We start from the raw sequence: 18,226 nt of genomic DNA, 5'->3' as shown, positions 1-18,226 counted from the left end.
AGAGTCATTCCCCAGAAGCAATCTTCACAGTCAAAATAACATTCTTCAACTTGCACACAGTTATAGCAAAACACCATGAAACAATGAAGTAACAATAAAGAAATAACTAGAAGATAACATCACTGACACATGTGCGCGTTTACCTCTTGTCTGTAGCTCACTGCGCAACAGACAACAGACCTTCCTTCCGGTTTTACTCATGTCAAAATAAAAGTGCGTATTTTAAAATAAATAAAAAATAAAAAAACGGCTGCATTTACAGCCATCTAACGGCCTGGCAGGAGAATTCCGCGTTTTTAGCCGTTTACACGGATCGGTGTAAATGGGGATCGTTTTGGACAATGGTGTCGTCTGTAACTCAAAGGAAAAACTTCAGTTTTAAGCATAATGGTTGTCGTGTAAACGTACCCTGGCCTTATACACTTTGTACGTGTCCGTAAGTGCCTTAATTAAGTTTGTAATTTAGGTATCATGAGTTTGCTTGTTATTATGTTTCACAATAATACGACAAATTTGAAGTAACCATATATTCCTCACATATTTTCATCTGATTAATTTAATGTCTGGAACATTATGGCATATAAGCCGGCAGCCTGTTAAGAGATCAGTAGAAACACGTTTACGATGTATTCTCAGTCAGTTCTAGCAGAGACATTACACAGTAGGGCTCAAACTGTATCTGCCTACTGCTAATTTTAGCAATAGTCATAAGACAAGAAGCATGTTGTATTATGGTCAGCAACTGAAACAAACAAGCATTTGTTTCGATTTCCATCACCAGTAGTGCTATTCTGTGAAACACAAGTGTGATGAGTTTGAAATGCAGTAGTAATGAATGCTGTGTTGAGTCGTTTAGAAACGTTAGCTTTGTGGATTTTGCCCTGTGTTTATCATTCATAGTTAATTTATTACAACTAATGACACAACTCTGCGGTTCAAGGGTTCTTGTGTTATTCAATCACCAGTCTTTCATGTTGCACACATTCTCTGAGTATTACTTATCCGTCAACTCTCACTGGATTCATCCAAATGGTAGGATCTTTTTATAATATGAAAATAATAACTTTTACAGTTCTTTCCTGATTGTTGTAAATTAGAGGAATTTGTAATCATGTTCTTTTATGTATGTTATGTCTTAAAGGGATAGTTCACCCAAAAATGAAAATTCTGTCAGTAATTACTCACCCTCATGTTGTTCCAACCCCGTAAGACTTTGGTTCATCTTTGGAACACAAATTAAGATATGTTTGATTAAATCTGAGAGCTGGATCACTCCTCCATAGGCTTCTAAGGGAATGAAACTTGCCAGCCCAGAAAAGTTATTAAAATTTTAATACTCGAGTTAGTTCACGTAGTGTAACAGCGCAGCGCTTCTGTGTTGTCCGTCACACGTAGGCTCACTATTGGCCGACGCTGGTCATGTGCGTGATGCGTGTGACGTACAACAACAGAAGCTTAAGCTATTACACTAGTGAACTCACTCGAGGCCCACAGAGAAGGAAATGAATAGTTGAATAAAGTCATCATTTATGTTTGTTTTTTGCACACAAAAAGTATTCTCGTCGCTTGATAAACTTAAGATGGAGCCACTGTAGTCACTTGGACTATTTTAACGATGTCTTTAATAACTTTTCTGGGCCGGCAAGTTTCAATCCCTTAGAAGAGGAGTGATCCAACTCTCAGATTTAATCAAAAATATCTTCATTTGTGTTCCGATGATCGAACGAAAGTCTTACGGGGTTGGAAGTGGAACAACATTTGGGTGAGTAATTACTGACAGAATTTTTATTTTGGGGTGAACTAACCCTTTAACAGAGATCCTGAAACAAAATCTCTCCCCTTACCCATGTGGCAAAAACAAATATTTTCATATTTATTTTTTATTTATGTCTTTTTTTTTCCCTTTTTTTTTCAATACATTGCCCATTATTTATGCAGTTATCATTCATGTATTTTAAGATTAGAAATATATTCTATTGCTCCTTGAAGTATATTTTGGCACTTGAAAGATATATGCACACAAATAAGTGCCTACTTGTTTTGCCATGGGTATCTTCCTCTGTGCATAGGTTTAATCTTCTCCCACATTCTGATTTTGCTAAATCTTTCTTTTTTGTTCTCCATTTCTGCAATTTTGATATATACTTAAGTGATTCTTTATCATTTTTTGAGTTCCATATAATGATAAAATGGTTAATATGCTTTATCACATGAAATTTGAAGTCCTGAAATTGTTTATTCTTATACATTATAACAATGTAAAATGGCAACACAAATTCTGTTAAAATTGTTTGTTTTTCGTAGTGATATAATGGATCTGAGAGAGTATTTAAACAGGATTGGATTTACTGGCCAATATGACAAAGCCAGCCTGGAGACTTTGTTCGCCATCCACAAGCTGCATGTCATGAATATTCCATTTGAGAATCTCAGCGTCCACAGTGGGGAGAAGAACACTATGGATCTGCACATCATCTATGATAAAATAGTGAAGAGCAATCGGGGAGGCTGGTGTTGTGAAAACAACCTCTTGTTCTCGTGGGTTCTGAGGGAAATGGGATACAAATTCACCATACTGGGTGCCAAAGTGTTTAACTCGCTCAATAAGGAGTTCCTCCCCAAGGACTGCCATCTCATCAATCTGGTGGAGATTGATGGAAAGCCGTACATTGCGGATGTGAGCTTTGGAGTGTCGCACCAAATGTGGCATCCCTTAGAGTTGATCTCACGTAAAGACCAGCCACAGCCTCCGGGTGTGTTCCGCCTCATAAATGACGGTGTGAAGTGGGTTCTCGAGAAGACCGGAAGGAAGCAAGTGGTCCAAGATAAGGCCTTTGCTAATTCTAGCCTCATTGACAAAAGGCTCACCAAAACAATGTACTCCTTTACATTAACACCCTGCGATGCAGATCATTTCCTGGAGACATCAGAGTTCCTGCAGACTAATCCAGAATCTCTGTTCATGCTCAAATCCATTTGCTCCCTTCAGACGCCCACAGGCTTCAGAGCTCTGATTGGCTGGATGTACAGTGAAGTCACATTCAAAGAGGATGCAGACTCGGTGGATATGAAAGAAATCCCAGGTAGTGAGATAGAGGCTTTACTAAAGGAAAAGTTTAACCTGGTGTTAGTTAATAAATTCACACCTAAAAACAACAAAGCTGATTATTGCATCTAGTACTCAGCTACTACTCATCTATTACTTAAGTACCCAATGTGTTTTGTTTCAATATTAAGATGAAAATTGTACCTCGTATTCTTTCTCTCTTTCATTACTTTGTCACGATTTGAAGCAATCATTTTCCATTGCTTTTTCTAGGCATAATAATAGTTGATGGATTTTTACTGGTCAGATGAAGTCAGACTTAGCTTTGAGAAGGACAAAATTATTCAATAAACTCTGCAAACTTTTAACCATTACTTTGTCTCCTACTTTCTGTATTAATCTGTCTTTCTCTTGGACTGGTAAAAGAGTTTTAATACTTGACAAAATGTTAACTGTCACAGAGGCGGACTGAGACAAAATTTCAGGCCGGGAAATCTCACACCCATCCAGGCCATCCCATACACCCACAACAAATTTTGAAACCACGGAAAACCCAATTTTTTCTATGGCAATCAATCACCATCACATGAAAAAGGCTTAAATCCTTAGGCTGGGGCGTGCAAAATAATTAAAGGTTCTTAACCTTCACTTCCATTTTCCTTTTCATTTTCTTAATTTTCCCTGATATCTCTGTCTCTCACTTGTGTGTGTGTGTTTGTGTGTGTGTACTTTTTGCACAAATTTTCTTTTTTTTTTCATCTACATGTCAACCACCTCATTGTGATTTGTGTGCACAATATAGGCCTAATTTTATTTTAGTTAAATTTAAAGTATACATTCCGACCATGTGTTATTGTTTTATTTTAAAATGACTTAAATACTCAAGATTTACCAAAACTATATTTTCTAAATTGCCTAAATGTCTAAATTAGTACAATAATAACTACATCATGAAAATATCTTTATAGAAAAATCCTAATACTTTAACATGTTCTTGCATTATCATGAGTCAGGTTTTTTCCCTTACGAAAATTAACCATGGTTTTATAGTCCAGGGACTTTCCTGCATTGATTTTTTGTTGGCGGCCGCCAAAGCCTTATTTGATCAGTTATTGTGATGTATTATGAGTGATGTAGAACTGCTGCGCTTGTGATAGGCCGCATGTTAACTGAGAGAACGAGAGCCCCTCCCTCGCGCGCGCACCCTCTCTCAAACTAAGCAGTCTTTGAGATCTAGCCTGGTCCAACCCATAGGTCCAACCAGACTCTCGTACACATTTCAGTTGTAGTACTGAAGGAAAATGACAATTGAGCGGATGTACGTAGGAGGGCGGAGCCAGGCTATTTGAGATCTCCCCTATGGATCTCCCTCGCACATATTAATCCAAATCAATTGACACAATGGTAAAAGGTTGGAAGACCGAATCCATGTTTCGCGTGGTGCATTGTGATTTTTTTTAACCTACTGACTCATTTGAACAGATTCATTTTAATGAGTGAATAGTTAAAACAACTGATACGTCCAACATTAAACTCACGAGACTTCTGAATCGGTGTATAACAAATCGGTAACACTTTACACTAAGGTTCATTAATTAACATTAGGTATGAACTAATAATGATTTTTTTTTTAAATAGAGCCATTCACCATTTACTAATACATTATTAAAATCAAAAGTTGCATTTGTTAACATTAGTAAATGCACTGACTGTGCATTTAGCAAGAGTGGTTAGCAAGATTTACCCTTAATAATCTACAGTATTTTCAGGTTATTTATATGAAAATGTAGAAAATTTACCTAAAAAATTATTTAGTTTACACTAGAGTGAGGTGAAATCAGGAAACAAGCGCAAAGCAAGTAGTTGTTAGCTAGCTGCTAATTTTATTCAATTGTTGGCAATATGGTATAAAATTAGACTAGCCTATTAGTTAAAATAAACATTTTAATGCTACGTTTTTAGTTCTACGTTTTAATATTGATATGATTATATACCAAAATAATTATCAGGTCAAGCAAAGAAGGATTTTATCTTTGAAAGCTATGAAATCCAGTGGTAAAATCAGCTTAAAAAAAAAAAAAGAAAGGACGAGTGTCTGTTGGCCACCACCGAAGACCATTTTTGACCCAGGAAAAATCCTGGTGGTAACCATGTTTTTTTTGGCGGATTAATTACAATTTGTTTAACCAGATTTTTACAACACATTCCATGTTTTAACTGTGGTTAGTGTAGCAAAAAAAATGGTTAATTTGTGGTTACCATGGTTTTACTAGTTACCATGGTTTATGGTTTTATTTGTAGTAAAATCTTGGTTAATTTTCGTGAGGGTTGTATTGTCTTCCCTACCTCGCTCATATAAAACGATGTGGTTATTTGTCTGCTAAATTACTACTGTAACTTCACAATAGTTAATGTCCTTTAGCATGATACAGTATTTTGAGTGATGACAGTAACGTAACGTTATTGGGGTGCTACTGTTAACTTTGCTAGCAGTTTAATGCTTAACTAGGTAAACAAAGACAAAACTACCATATTTTACAATTACAGATGAAACTGACCTGCACTTGAAGTCCTGAACAGGTCAGTAGTTTTGCCTCTTGCTTCCACTCCCTTCCCTTCTCAAGTCTCTCGCATTGATTACTCTGATCGAAACCGTTTAGCGGAGGCGCGAGGCGAATCGCGTTGCCAGTCAAGACTAACCGATTCATGATTTATTACAGATTTATTATTGAATGGCGAATTCGGGAAAAATCACTTTAGTACATTCGGCCGGCAATAATAATAATAAATTCAGGGCAGCGGGCCAAATCGGCTGCCAGGCCGCCGGGAATTTTCCCGGTTCTCCCGATGTCCAGTTTAAATATCAGACCACATCTGGTATAATGATGGAGAGAGCAGAGGTCTAGTAAAAAGACTGGATATAACAGTATGTGAAGTATTGTGAGCAAAGATAGCCGTCAATTTTGTTGTTTAATAATGGCCTAATATGTATTTTGTATTAAGGGACAAAAAAATAATAAATCAAAAAATCAAAGAAAAGAAAAAACAATTATAAAAAAATTAATGGATGAATAAATAAATAAACACTGTAAAAAATTGTTGACATAGTTTCAGTTGCTGCCTTAACATTTTATGTGTAATTAAATTGTCTGTCATTTCAACTCATTTAAGTTTTTGATGAGCTAAAAGTATAAAAGTAAGCTTTAAAAGTCTGGACCATAGGTCTGGACAGCTTTGGAATTTGATGTAGCCTAGTTATAATTGCTTGAACAACCTGTTTGTTTTTGTTTTCAAAAAAGGGCTAGGGGCTTCTTACTAAATTAATTTCGGGGGAAATGAAAATAATAATAAAAATAATTAAACATCTAAGCATTTAACAAATAAGAGTCTAAAAAAACTAACATATTTCTTTAAGATGACGCACTCCTCTCTTCTAGCCAATGAGAAGAGAGCTTCCGCGATTGGCTGGTGCCCGCTGACGGTAGTTGCGTGTGTCTGCAGGCCTGAACTGAGTGTCCACAGCACTGGTGGGAAAAGCAATGAATTCATTAGAACAAGCCGAAGGTACTTTTCAGTAGAATATCAGTTTAGTGCACTCATCTCCGAGTGTCATATTCATATATTAACAAAGCGTCCACGTGTTTGTTATGGCATGTTAGATGTATTATGTTAACACTGGGCTGCTAGCATCTAAGCTAAGACTCTTAAGACATTTCAGCAGTTACCACTGAGATCTCGGAAAAACTGATGCCTCAACAAGGAGTGTAGCTCTTCTGTCATAGTAAAGTACGGGTCTTGGCTTTAAACATTGTGTTGGCCTGTCATAACTCCACTATACTAGACACTGACGTGTAATACATGCCAATTAGTGTACATTTTCCACTAAATTTAAGTAAAATTTTAAGCCATAAAGCTGTCAATGCCTTGATATGCCTGGTACAGTTGATATTTCTGTACCTATAAACAATGTAATTTAGTCCATTCATACCAGTGTATTTGCCTATCTGTATGTTTAGCTTTTGTTTATAATGCATTTTTCATAGTGATCTGCAGTATAGTGACTTAAAGGAGTAATTCGCCACTGGCAATATAAGGTTTTAATAAATAAAAAATACTTACTATGCAATAGAAAGGTAAAATGTTTTTGAAAGTGTTGTTATGACTATAGAGATCTGTGTTGTTGAGTTTTGCCAGAAAGGTTGGGAAACTCCAACACCCATAATGCTCTGGGCTCGATCCGACTGTCTGTGGGCGAGAATGCATAAATGCGGAAGTAAGATGTGTAGTTTTAACAATCCCTGGCGCTGTAAAAAAAAAAAAAGAAAAAAAAAAAAGAAAAGCATAATAGCTGACTATATGTATACACAGTACACACTACTGCCATTGTAACAATACAAAGCTGGTTGAAAGCAAGCGAACTTGGCGTTTAAATGGCAGTTGAATTCTTTGGAAATAAAAAACTGTAAACTGTTTGGGTTTCTGCCTCAGTATTTTAAAAAGAGAGAGAGTGTAAAATAGATGTAAAATAGATTACCTCACTCTCGGTACTTTGCTGATATAATTGTTTTCCTCATCTGTAGACCTGAAGGCATTTGAGAGGAGACTGACAGAGTATGTGTCTTGTTTGCAGCCGGCTACAGGTCGTTGGCGCAGTAAGTCAGTCCAGCTTGTCTGGTGTAATCTTTACTGAATCTGCCTCAAGCATTTTAAAACCTGGACTGCTCTGAGCCACGAAGTGTACACATTTACTGAGTGTTCATAACTCTTATATATCCACAAAGATGGAGCTTATTGTGCAATATACTGTCTCATTTTAATTCATGAATTCTGTCTTCTTTTTGCAGTGATTTTGATTGTGGTGTCTGTGTGCACAGCCACAGGAGCGTGGAACTGGCTTATAGATCCAGACACTCAGAAAGTATGTGAAATTAAGAGATGTTACAAATGAGGTCAAATTAGCATCTGATGTCACATTCCCCTTGAATGCATTATGTCATCTCTTTCCACAGGTTTCTTTCTTCTCATCTTTATGGAATCATCCGTTTTTCACTATCAGCTGTGTGACTCTCATAGGCCTTTTCTTTGCTGGAATACATAAACGGGTTGTGGCGCCATCTATGTATCCTTCTCAATGCTGGAAATTTGCAGTGGTGTTCGGTGTGCTCACCCATTCTATTGAGTATTAACAATCCCAAAACTGCAGATTGTCAGTGACTACCAGATCTCTCCTTAACCACTTGTTGCAGTATTGCAGCACGTTGCCGGACAGTACTAGCAGAATATAACATGTCCTGTGATGATGTGAGTACTTGTGTCCTTTGAATTATTGCCCTATGTGATCTATCAATTTCACTGATTTGAAAATCCAAAGCAACTTTTCTTGTGCATTCATTTGTATTTTTCCCCCCTCGTATGCTAGACTGGGAAACTTATCCTGAAACCGCGGCCTCATATCCAATAGCACCTTGAAGAGATGGGAGTGGAGAGCATTTCATATCAACATTAATCATCAAGATTGCACATAGGCCTCAGTGCCAGGGTATAATCCAAAGTGTGTGGGGGTCAACCTCCCAAATAGGACTTCTCTCTGCAATTTATGAAGAAGCAATGCGAGCTCAAAAGGATACGGCCATTTTGAAGAAAAACATTGTTTCTGCTATTTTTAAATAACCCTTATTTTTCTGTTGGAAAATTTGAGTTTTATTTGATTGTGGATTTTGATATCCTCATTTGTAATGCCGTGGTCTTATTTTAGATGCATACGGTGTATGTATTTTTAAGTAAATTGCTGAACACATAATGAATATTAAAGTGTTGATATTTGTTCACCTTACGCTGACTTTTACATATATAATAGGAAACATTTATGAAATGTTTATGCCTATGACATGATGCGCTGCTTTTTGTTGTTTTTACAAGTACTTTTATGCGACTAAAGGCTGCACTAGTTTAACTCAAAAGGGTCACAGGCTAATGTGTCATGGTTGGCTGAGATTTTATTTACTTTCACTCCAGAATTAAAATCTATAAGAACATGTGTTGGCAATAATAAAAGTTGTTTGTAATACAGAGTTTTTTGCTATTTGTTATTATTAATGTCACTGAAGCAGAAAAAACAACGTCTGTCAGTTGATAAAGCTTTATAAGCTTAGTGGTTCGAAATCTGAGTGAATTATTTATTTCACACGTATTTCGGTCATCATCACGTCTTCCTAACATCACGCATGGAATAGGTTATAATTACATAATTCAAAGCGTGCCGAGAATTCTACATTGTTTTTGAGTTTTACATGAGTTTTCATTGTAATTTCTTTTTTCCCAGTTCGGTTTGTTGTAGCCATAATACACTTGAGTACAGTTATAAAACGGTTTATTTAGAACCTCTGTATAATTTGTGGTTAAATTGAAAAATACAACGTTTTAAAAAAAGTGTTATTTCGCACCACCTGTCGATCATTTTATCACTTTAAATTCCCTTATTATGAATGAATGAATCAATCTGACAATCGGAACCATTATGAATCGTTTATGTTGGTGAGTTGACTCGAGAACCGCTCGGACCGAATCATTGGCCCAGTCCCAAATGGCACACTTCCATATACTTCATGCACTTTCGGTCTTGTGGACGATCCCGCTGAAGTGATTCGTTGGAATGATCCGAGTCAAAAGAACGATTGGTTTATGAATCGGACAAAGCAAGAGCTCACGCGGCCACCGTACTTATTGTAAACATGGCGTCCGATGAAGATAGCGATGAGGATTTCGTGTCTTACGGAACTCCTTTAGAGCCTCTGGAAGAAGGTACTAACGTTACATGTACACTGTAGTTGTTATTTGTTTGAATGTGTAGGTTTTTGATGCATAAGAGCTGTGAATATTTAATGAAAACAGCTGGCGCAGAAATTTCACACGTTCCTAGTTATGAATTCAACGTTGTTCGTATATGTGTATTTCAGATGAACCCAGCAGAAAGCCTGTCCCCGTGCACGAGCAGACGGTTAAAGATGAGAAGGGCCGCTACAAGAGATTTCACGGAGCTTTTACTGGTGGCTTCTCCGCTGGTTACTTTAACACAGTGGGCACCAAAGAAGGTCAATGCCAACCTTGCTCAGTGCAGTAATGCTTTCTGTTAACCGGGTCTTGTAGTTTAACTAATCTCCTTTGTCCTTTAGGCTGGGCACCATCAACATTTCTATCAACTCGACAGCAAAAGGCAGGGAGACAGAATGCTAGACCAGAGGACTTTATGGATGAGGAGGTTAGTGTGTGAATCCTTGGTTCTCACACGTCTACACTACTGTGCCTTGATACTTGTAAACTCCTTGGCGTGTAATTTTTTTCTAATACATAATGTTTTGTAAAAGGATTTTGGTGAGCATGGTATTGCCCCAAGAGAGATTGTCACTACAGATGATTTTGCATCGGAGAGGAAGGATCAGTTAAAAGACAAAGCACGAGCCGTCAGTTCTATTGCTGCTCTGATACCTGGAGACACTGGACTGCTGGAAGAGCTTATCGCCCCTGCACGGTAAGCATCACTCTAACTGATATGTGCTAACTATAATGTAACTGAAAGCTAAACTTATTACATGGCATTGTGTGATTGCTAGGTCATCTATTGGTGTGGAGCTGCTGAGAAAAATGGGCTGGAAAGATGGCCAGGGAGTCGGACCAAGAGTGAAGAGAAAGCAACCCAAGCAAAAGACTGGTGATGAGAGAAGATATCACAGATGTTTTGTTTTAGCTGAAGTGCCATTTTTAGGTTTTAGGTCTGGTAAGGATGATATGATGTGCTGAGCACAATGTTAACATTTCAAGAAGCTTAGCTTTGCTCTTTCTCATCTTTCAGATGCGGTTAGAGTTTATGGCTGTGTTTTGCCGCCCAATGGATCTGAGGAGTCTGAGGTGGATATTGTTTAATGTTTGGGTTTCTGATCAGATTAATTTGAAATTTACAATGGCTGCATCCAAAATTGCATACTCTCTGAGTAGGTACTCCTTTTGAATAAGTACTTACTTCGCAACCAGTAAAAACTGGTTGAGGAGATTCCCCCTTCCATGTGAAGCGCTTTGAGTGCCTAGAAAAGCGCTATATAAATGTAATGAATTATTATTATTATTATATTATTATAAAAAGGATGTTATAGTATGATTGTAGTCTGGAAGTACTACATTCATCATGTTGTCATAGTCATGTGACCTACCAGGGTCAGTTGCTTTGCTTCACTGCTTTTCACAAATCTCTCCAGTGGGCTCGTTGGATTGTAAAGTGTCCATCAGATGTGCCCCTCAGAATCTAAGTCATCTGGGTACTTTTTGCCTACTGTTTTATGAATACTGTGAATTCGGACATACTACTCGTTTCACATATGAGTATGCATATTCAGATGCAGCCCATGTGATTACTATGTGAAGAATGGACAGAATTTAGTCATACTGAAAAACTTTTTATTTTTGTTCAGGAGGATGACGATGAATTTGCTCCAGAGAATGTGACCTTTGCCCCCAAAGATGTGATCCCAGTGGACTTCACCCCTAAAGTGGACTCCCATGGTCTGGGTTACCGAGGGCTGAACCCTCTACAGGCCTTGGAGGGTGGATCAGGATCAGGACATATAAACCTCTTCACGCTTCACTCTGATAGAGCAACCAGCTTATTTGGAGACAAAAAGAAGTCTGGACAGCAACGCAGGGGTGGGATTGGAGGACAGGTAACGCCAACGTGCTGATCAGTAATGGCCTAGAAAACAAAATTTGCTACTAAAACTAAAACACACCCATTAGAAGAAACATGCTGACACCAGTGTATATGTGAGTAGGCTTTTGGAGTTGGTGCAATGGAGGAGGAAGATACCGATATTTATCATAAGGACTCCATGTCCAACTATGATGCTGTGCTGGGAGGAGAAGAGCCAGGGGATGGGCTCTATGGATGGACTGCTCCCCAGCAGTATACCAGGAAGAAGAACGGTTGGTGACATGAAGTCCTTGGCTGTGTCCTCATAATGTCATGATGCATTTATGCTGCATCAGGATGTCAGAACTGGGTCCTATTTGAGTGTCTTTTGTAATGTGACCATACTGTTTTATGTGATAATGTAGGCTTAGCAGGAAAGATGGCTCCTCTATGACAAATATATATATTTTTTTGTTCCAGACTCAAAAAGAGACGTGACGTATTCGGGCAGGATTCTGGAGGGGTTTACATTGGCCTCCCAAGCCGCAGAAATTAAAACTGTAATGTACAGCACTAGGCAGTTCGTTTATTACTTTATTTGGTGTGAAAAAGTTGTGCTGTTAAATTAGGCTCACTGGTTTTGGTTCTAGGTCTATCCTCCCCCTGATCTGCCCCGTGATTATCGGCCTGTACATTACTTTCGTCCTGTGGTTGATCCATCCTCCGTCAGTCCTATTGTTGCCCAGGCACTGCAGGCTTCACGTGGACACCTATCACAGGATGCACCACAGCAGAGTCGTCACAATTTAGACTCTGGTCAGAGACGTGACATGCTGGGAGAAACGCCTCTAGAGGGTAAGGATGTCTCTGTGTATGTGTTGTGGTTGTTTTTAGAGTGATTTGAATTGTAGATTTGTGATTGCAGGTAGATTCAGATCAGAGCTGTCACATTTTCATTACACAATTGAACAAAAACAATTCACAATAATGATATGATCACGATATCTATAGAAACTTTAAAAAAAATAATGCTATCAGTCAAATTTATCTTTAAATTTATTTTGTGTTTTCTCTTTTTTTGGCTAAAGAATCACTCAAAATCTGAGTGTAGGGAGGTGGAGAGAGTTTGTAAGCGTAACTTTACAAATACATACAAAAAAAGAACCTACTGTTAGTCCGTACTTCTTGCTTTCATCTGTCATCTCTTCTGACATAATTTTGTGGGGCAGTAGCTGCTACACTGCAGTCACCTTTTTTTCCATTGAATGACGTGTGGCAACAAACATTAAGGAGCAATACCACTACCTACTATGCGTCAACCAGATTGTTACTGTCACTGGATTAATAATTACATTATTGTATGTGTAGCTTTATTATCCTGTACGTCTCAGATCTCATAACTTCCTTGTAAGTCCAAAAACAGCGTTTATTGAAACCAAGCTCCCAAAACAACTTGTTTTGGATTTTGTCTCAGTATGACGTTACAGTGCAAAAAAAACCCGCCACTGCAGATGGTCAACGCCTACTTCTAGATCATTGCCTCTTTAGCCCCGACCATCAATTCACTCATGCTCCAGATCGCGTCAGTAAGACACTGTTCGATTCTTCGCTTTATTTTACTGCAGATTAGTTTTTTAACAAGACATTTTGACAGGCTTTTCAAAAAATAAACTAAAAATAAAAGATGATGCAGTGCTGACTATATTTTGGATCCAACAGTAATGTCACTCACAATACACAAGTGTGAGTAACAGTGTTTTTACCATTCCTTTGTCTGTTACAGATTATTTGATATGTACTCCCTTTACTGAAAATTATTAACAATGAATACAATAATGACAATGCGACAAACAATGGTACATTCATTCATAATTCGTTTACACGAAACACCATAAGTCATCCTTTGTCAACTATAACTGTGATAATTCCAAGTAGTTAAACTTTATTTGCCACAACCAAGACTTACAAAGAATATGTAATATGCATATATAAACAATACCTCACAAATACATAAGGAATAAATATAGATGATTAATTACCATCCTGGAGTATCCTTCGTATTTGAGGTGTAGGTTTTTAAACATGTATGGCGAACATCGTAAGTTTTCAACTAAAAAAAATCCTCATGGTAAGGGTGGGGATGTTGAAAATTATTGTAAAATGCAAAACTGTTAGCCAATCATAGCAGTGTGCAAAAACATGATAGAAAATAGCCTATTACTTCTAAACTTGATGTAAAAAAAACTTGCTAACATTATAAGTGGACCTCAAAGAACATTGTAAGATGAAAAAATGCAGTTTATTACTCCTTTATAATACAATTTATAACCCAAACATTTGTTTATGTTCTATAGGCCCTAGTTCTGTGTTTGAGTTGCTTGACAGTAAGGACAGAGAGCGTCTGAATGAGTTCCGCAGAGCGGCCGAGGGGCGGAATAAGCCAGCGGGAAACCTTTCCTCAGCTGCGGATCGAGCTGCCGTGGTGGCTTCGGCTAAAGCCGCCGCTCTGCAGGCCCTGTCCAGCCGTTTCAAGTCAAACGCCCCACAGCCTGATTCCCACACTCAGAGCATGACCTCTCCAATCCAACCTCAGGCATCCTCTGAGACCCAGATGGCTTTGAATGCCTGGTCTGCTCCCACTGCAGATGCTAGCAAAACCTTTAAACCATTTTCAAACAATCCTCAGAAGCAGGCCCGCTACGATCTGTACATCAACAAACTCAAACGGGGCAATAAAGGTGAATTTTAACTTTTTATGTTTGGTCTGATTTATCCTGGATTTTCCTAATCTATGTTTAGCTAAATACCTGATTTCCACACTATTTGTAGATGCCCTGGACTCGAGTCTGGACACCTCCATGACGGAGTGGGAGAGAGGGAGAGAAAGGGACGAATTTGTACGCGCTGCATTACTCTATAAGCCCAGCAACTCTTCTCTCTCCTCACGCTTCACACGTAGCAAACAAGAGGACGACACAGACAATGTGGAGGTCACACGGGATCAAGAGGTTAGGAGCTTCACCTTTGACATTAGTTCAGGAAATTCGTTTGGTTAAAATGGAACTAAAAAGGTGCTTATATTTCCAGTATTGTCCACTGTTAAGCAACTTGATTTTATTATAATGGTACTTTAATATTCACTCTCTTTAGAATGATGTTGATGACAAGCAGGCCGCTGTGAAGATGAAGATGTTTGGGAAACTGACCAGAGAAACATTTGAGTGGCACCCTGATAAACTATTGTGTAAAAGATTCAATGTTCCAAACCCTTATCCAGGGTAAGATGCAGACTTGTGGATTAAATCATATGCTGCATCTGAAGACAGTCCTTTACTATTGGAGTAAATTAAGGACAAAGGTCTTTAATGCAAAAAACCTCTTGAATTTCCCTAATTTAAAAAATAATAATAATAATAATATATATATTATTATTATTATTTTATATATATATATATATATATATATATATAATTTTTTATTTTACAATCGTTAAATTGCAGCCTCAAATTAAATTACTGTTATTGCAATGTCTGTTTTTTTTATTAGTGCAATTCAACTTTTTTTTATGGAAGGTTTTTTCCACCAACCTTTAAATTTAGATACAAATGTAACTAAAATTATTACATTTAAGTTTTAATTTATTATTATTATTATTATTGCTTTAGCATTAGGAAAGGTTTGTAACAAATTTCTCTTTCATTTATCTTTTGTCTGTTTTGCAGGTCTAGTATAGTGGGAATGCCTAAAATAAAGAGAGATAAGTACTCAGTCTTTAACTTCCTGACCATAACGGACAGCAGGGAGGCCCCGAGTGCTCCCAAAACTCCCAGCTCCAGCACAACCCTTACCTGTTTGACTCCAGAAGTCTCAAATAAGAGATCCAGGTGGGATGTACCAGGGCAGGTATCTGAAACTAAAGACCCACTCAGTGCATTCCTCAGTGAAACTCGCAGTGAGGTTTCAGCGGCCCAGCAAAATGAAGCTGGGGTCAAGACCCAGACAGAATCTCCACATGCTTCTGTCACTCCAGAGGTATTTTTCACCCCTGAAGAATAAATTCAGAAAGTTTTCACCTAACTTGAAGCTAAAGTATTTTTTAAATTAGTACTATATACAGCAAAACCCCAATGTAATGATCACATTTCTGTGCAGGTAAAAGTGGCACTGTCCGATGAGCAGCAGATTGAACAAAAGACTGAAGAGGAGGAGAAGGAAGAGGATGAAGAAGAGGTAAGGCCTCCAATGGATCTCTTTAAAGCCATCTTTGCCAGCTCGTCAGATGAGAAGAGCTCATCGTCATCTGAAGATTGTAGCGAGGAAGAGGACGAGGTGGCTCTTTCAACATCTGAACCAATCCAAAGCGGTGCAGGGACAGTGAACCCTCTTATCTCAGCTCTGATCACTCTTGTTCCCGACCACAGCAATGTGTCGGGTATGCTTTATATGAGAAGTTTCATAAAAACCTTTTTCAATGATTCAGATGTCATTGTCATAATCATTTATTGACTTTATTTTTCTCTCCCCCTCAGATTTGAAGCATCTTACAGTCCAGAGCATGCCATCTGCTGAAACTGCAGCACAAAATACTCAGTCCTCCGATAATGCTCCTGCTAAATCACAAGGCCTGGATGAAGAGGAGTTTGGCCCCAGACTGCCACCCCCTGGTCAGTCACTGTAACCACTGTTGAAGCAATAATACTTACTTATTTCATTAAATAATAATAATAATATAAAATAAAGCTCAAACTCACAAGACATAGTTTCTTTACAAGAATATATATATTATCTGATACTTGGTGATATATGGTAATATACAGGTGCAGTAATTTTAGCTTTATTACTTTTTCATTCCAAAACATCAAGTTTTACATCGTTCCTCTCTTCATCAGGGCTTGTGCCACCTGCACGCTCACCGCAGCTAAAGAAACAGAAGAAAAAAGAGAAAGAGAAACACAGAGCCAAGAAACACAAGAAAGAGAAAAAGGTAGTTTTTCTGGAACAGATTTATTCAGTCTGAGTGCCAGACTTCTTTGCAAAACTAGAAATGACATTGTTTCTCTATCTTTTCTCAGAAGAAAAAGAACAAGAAACATAAGCATAAAGGGAAACAGAAGAAGAGGGTGGAGGAGTCCAATAGCAGCTCAGACGACACTGACTCTAACAGTGAAGATGAAAATAGAGTTGTGTCTACTACTGAACTGCTTCAGAGGTCAGAGCTCATATTTCCAATCATATAGGATTTTATAATGGGTCTTTTAAATGTTAATGTATCTTTGTATACATTATTTTTAATTTAACGGCTTGAAAGAGGATTTTTCTCTCTCTCTGGCTTAGGTTAAAAAACATCAAGAACAAGAGATAGAAGAATTGAGAGTGAGGAAGTTGTCTTACGGGAACGTCAAGATAATAGTGTGTGTGCGCGTGCGTGCATTTATTTACATAAGTGTACCTAATGTTATGATTGCAGATATTTTTAATAAAAGAAATATTTAAAAAAGTAATTATTGTAATGAAATGTCACAAACACAAACACAATGTGATCAAACTACATTAACCTTGTTGTAATGCAACAGTAATTTGACCATATTCTGTTAAGATTCATGTATAAAAGCAATTACGATGAATGAATGAACGAACCAAAGGAGGAAAGCTCAGATGGGAAGACTCAGGTGAAACTTAAAACCTGCAATCAACTGTGGAGCAGAACTTTACCTTCTTATGAGCTTTTTGAGACATGAGTTTACATGAAGTGTTTTGTGCCTTTAACTTTAAGAATTGTTCTTGTCTTTTTTTCCACTGTTAAACATCCATTTATGAGTGCATGTGAAGGCAGGTTTTTTCTGTCACATTTGCTTGTTTACACATAAGGGTCCCTTTTACCTTGTAAATAAAAATGCTAGTCTGCTGTACATTTAATTAGTTTAATATTTTGTGTAGGCTAATTTGTTCATTTAGTTAATATTTTAACTAGGGATTTTGACTAATGTTGGTTTGTCTTATGTTTCATTATTTTACTATTTCTTCCAGCGTGTGCAGTTGAGTTCTGTTGACAACTTTGCGTAGCTCATAAAAAAAAAAACCACTTACTGCATTGCTCTGATTGGTTGTAGGTCTATCCAATTGACTTTATGCACAGCTGCACTACTTCCTGAACTTAAGCCAGCTCCTTTATTTCCTGTCTTACATTATTGGACACACTGATTAATCCAGGTGTGTCTGATTATTGTTGCTATGACTACTGAGGTCAGGCACACCTGAATTAATCAGTGTGTCCAATAATGTAAGACAGGAAATAAAGGAGCTGGCTTAAGTTCAGGAAGTAGTGCAGCTGTGCTTAAAGTCAATTGAGTGCAGAGTTTTTTTTTCTTCTTTCCTGGTTCGGTTAAGACACGCCTCATAATCAAAGACCTATGGAGCAGTATCAGACTCACATTCTGACTAGAATATGAGTATGACGAAGTCAGGCTAGCGGTGACGTGTAACGTAGTCACTCTTACTAGCCA

The 18,226-nt window shown here is 37.8% G+C and overlaps 2 protein-coding genes across 4 annotated transcripts; both read left to right on the top strand.

The window, feature by feature from the left end:
* The first annotated feature begins 937 nt into the window (after positions 1-937).
* On the top strand, positions 938-9,117 carry LOC130069731 (nuclear envelope phosphatase-regulatory subunit 1). Of its 2 annotated transcripts, XM_056233804.1 has the most exons (7): positions 954-1,032; positions 6,484-6,610; positions 7,627-7,698; positions 7,891-7,964; positions 8,056-8,165; positions 8,293-8,347; positions 8,466-9,117. In XM_056233804.1, the coding sequence occupies exons 2-7, from the start codon at positions 6,586-6,588 to the stop codon at positions 8,505-8,507; spliced, it is 378 nt and encodes a 125-aa protein (XP_056089779.1). In that variant the 5' UTR covers positions 954-1,032; positions 6,484-6,585; the 3' UTR covers positions 8,508-9,117. The 2 variants fall into 2 exon arrangements, with proteins under 2 accessions (XP_056089778.1, XP_056089779.1); XM_056233803.1 differs by lacking the exons at positions 6,484-6,610; positions 7,627-7,698; positions 7,891-7,964; ... (1 more) ...; positions 8,293-8,347; positions 8,466-9,117 and adding an exon at positions 2,305-3,280 and having other exon boundaries at positions 938-1,032.
* A 619-nt stretch (positions 9,118-9,736) lies between these two features.
* On the top strand, positions 9,737-17,220 carry gpatch1 (G patch domain containing 1). 2 transcript variants are annotated; one of them, XM_056233797.1, is made up of 19 exons: positions 9,737-9,847; positions 10,003-10,137; positions 10,219-10,304; positions 10,411-10,574; positions 10,657-10,754; positions 10,896-10,951; positions 11,509-11,757; positions 11,866-12,016; positions 12,204-12,283; positions 12,374-12,578; positions 14,078-14,461; positions 14,553-14,731; positions 14,874-15,001; positions 15,446-15,755; positions 15,876-16,155; positions 16,253-16,387; positions 16,613-16,707; positions 16,799-16,932; positions 17,058-17,220. In XM_056233797.1, the coding sequence occupies exons 1-19, from the start codon at positions 9,778-9,780 to the stop codon at positions 17,083-17,085; spliced, it is 2,967 nt and encodes a 988-aa protein (XP_056089772.1). In that variant the 5' UTR covers positions 9,737-9,777; the 3' UTR covers positions 17,086-17,220. The 2 variants fall into 2 exon arrangements, with proteins under 2 accessions (XP_056089772.1, XP_056089771.1); XM_056233796.1 differs by having other exon boundaries at positions 16,796-16,932; positions 17,058-17,219.
* Positions 17,221-18,226: the final 1,006 nt, after the last annotated feature.

This window comes from Rhinichthys klamathensis, unplaced genomic scaffold, assembly GCF_029890125.1.
Source record: "Rhinichthys klamathensis goyatoka isolate OS25496 unplaced genomic scaffold, OSU_Roscu_1.1 h1tg000378l_1, whole genome shotgun sequence".
Classification (NCBI taxonomy): domain Eukaryota; kingdom Metazoa; phylum Chordata; class Actinopteri; order Cypriniformes; family Leuciscidae; genus Rhinichthys; species Rhinichthys klamathensis.
Note: the sequence above shows the minus strand (reverse complement) of the source record. Positions and strands in the feature narration are given on the sequence as shown.